Source organism: Cyprinodon variegatus, unplaced genomic scaffold, assembly GCF_000732505.1.
Source record: "Cyprinodon variegatus isolate N-32 unplaced genomic scaffold, C_variegatus-1.0 Scaffold344, whole genome shotgun sequence".
In the NCBI taxonomy this organism is placed as follows: Eukaryota; Metazoa; Chordata; class Actinopteri; order Cyprinodontiformes; family Cyprinodontidae; genus Cyprinodon; species Cyprinodon variegatus.
In genome coordinates this window covers 514,872-517,312 of record NW_015150797.1, presented here as the reverse complement: position 1 = coordinate 517,312, position 2,441 = coordinate 514,872, and the positions used below count along the sequence as shown (strand labels likewise).

At 34.4% G+C, this 2,441-nt stretch overlaps 1 protein-coding gene across 1 annotated transcript in view; it reads left to right on the top strand.

Moving 5' to 3' along the window:
• Positions 1–1,756, top strand: part of fuca2 (fucosidase, alpha-L- 2, plasma) — a 9,518-nt gene extending 7,762 nt beyond the window's left edge. Inside the window, exon 4 of the mRNA XM_015385595.1 lies at positions 1,483–1,756. Coding sequence (XP_015241081.1) covers positions 1,483–1,756 — 274 coding nt within the window. The remainder of the gene's footprint in view (positions 1–1,482) is intronic.
• Positions 1,757–2,441: the final 685 nt, after the last annotated feature.

Here is a 2,441-nt window from a genome sequence, read left to right as displayed (position 1 = left end):
ATCTATGAACGCTACAAATGAGTGGACTGAATATGACTGTAACAGGTTTTAGATTAATGAGAGAAAACACATTTCACTTGGCTAACAACAGAAATATGATATGAAGCACAACTGTCCAATAAGTGTTTACTTTTTCATAATTGTATGAGGTCTGTCAAAGATCGGCCTTTATTTTAAATTACAGGATGCCCTAGCCCCACATACATATATATACATATATATATATATATATATATATATATATATATATATATATATATATATATATAGCATGTTGTGTGTGTATATTTATATATAAAGCATATTATAGCCATTAATGTAAAAATTTTGTAAATTACAAGTTCCTTTTAGATTTCTGTTTAGTTTTATTTAATAGATGGATCAGTTTCTGAATTTTTAATTTATAGATCTATAATTTTTATATTTGGAATTGTTGTGATTATTTTGTTTAATTTAAACCCACCAGTTCATTTATTCGATAAGCCAGTTACTCATTCAAAAAAGTCCTGTTCCTGGTCCCAGTTCCTTCCTAACTCAGATAGCACTTATTATGGCGACTGCGGACACATTTCCGCCGATGGAGCCATAGTTTTAAAACTTGAATATCCTTATCGCTACCCGATCCGTACCGGTAGCACGATCCGTACCATCAGCTCATTTGCGCCTGCGCGAACAGAATAACTTCCGGGTCGCCAAAAAATTATGTAATTACGGTACTGAAAAAACTTTATTTATATCCTTAAATAATTAAAGAATACTAAACTACACAATAAAGACAATATTGAAGACTTTTCTGGAAGAAATGGATGCTTTTTAAATTCAATCCATTGTATTGCTTGACGTCATCATCAGACATGTTAAGAGCAGTCTGGGAATATATTATTGCGTAACGTTTATCCGATGCACTCTATGATAATAGAGTGAATGCACTCTATTATTTTTTTATTTGAGAAAAAAAATATATTTTATTCCTTGATAACATCCAATATTGACGAAAATACAAAGATATACAAAAAGAAACCCATGCCTCTAAAAAATACAAAAGAATAAAAAAGTAAGAAAAAGGAAATATTGCCACCGGAAGTTATTCTGTTTGCGCACGCGCAAATGAGCTGATGGTACGGATCGGGTAATGACAATCCTCAGTTAACCAACAGCTGTAACGCGGCTTGTGCCTCAGATTTATGTGCATAAAAGAAACGGAATACAAAGATTCCTGTTTGGGACTTTAGTATGCATATAAAGATAGGAAATTGTTTGCATTTTTAAACATATTGGTAAAACGTTTCTAATAAATTAATTTATTTTATTAGAATTAATTAAAGCCCTAGAATTTAATTTAGGCCCTAGTTTTAACTGAAATTGCTCGTTTAAATATTTATTGCACTTTTGTTCGTTTGGCTAATTTCTGACTTCCTTTGTAGGCTGTTATTGAGTTTGTTTCCATCTGTTTTCTCATCATGGATCTGTTTATGTCGACAGTCCGGTGCGAGACACTGTGGTGACGAATGATCGGTGGGGCGAGGGCTCCATCTGCAAACACGGCGGATATTACACCTGCACCGACCGCTATCAGCCAGGACACCTGCTCAAACACAAATGGGAAAACTGCATGACCATCGACACGAAGTCCTGGGGCTACAGGCGCAACGCCCCCCTCAGTGACTACCTCACCATCGAACAGCTCGTGGCGGTGAGAAACCAAAACCTTTTTACCGCCGATGAAACGTGGCAGAGAGGAGAGCAGGTTCTTTAATTAAAAAGAGACTTTTTTCCTTATTTTAATCTTATATCGGATGTTTATGACACTTTAGTGATCAGAAAAAATGAAAATAAACTGAAGTTATAAAACAATCAGTTCGTAAATGATTATAGTCCAACACAAGATAAATATAAACATTATCATTAACCTGTTTATTATTAATAACTTAAATCTTTTTGTTAATGTTTTAGTTAAGAAAATAAAAAAAGGGCTTTATTCTAGGGGTTGAATATTGCACAAATCATGAGTGATTGATCTGGACAGGAAGTTAAATCTAAGTCTCTCGGGATTTTAAAGAAGGAGCTTTGCAGCCTATTTTATGTTGTAATGCTTTCTTTACCTGAAAGAGTAACGAAACGAAAAACAAAAAACAGGAGGAGTCTTGGGTTTGTCTCCTTTGCTGCCAGAGCTATCAGATAGAGAACTGGAATGGGGATGTTTATTTTTTTAACCAACACTGGCCGTCGTCTTTCTCTCTCTCGGTTGGACGGATAGTCACTGTTCAGTTTCTTACATCATCACTATGGTTGTTGTCTGAGGAAAATCAAGAAAAACTGATAAAATATATTTTTTCAGAAACCTTCATCAATTAGGATTTTTAATTTGTGAATTACCAATGGTTCCAGCCAGGGCTTAAAGGAATAGTACACCCAAAACATGATTAGCCTTCATTTTCTAC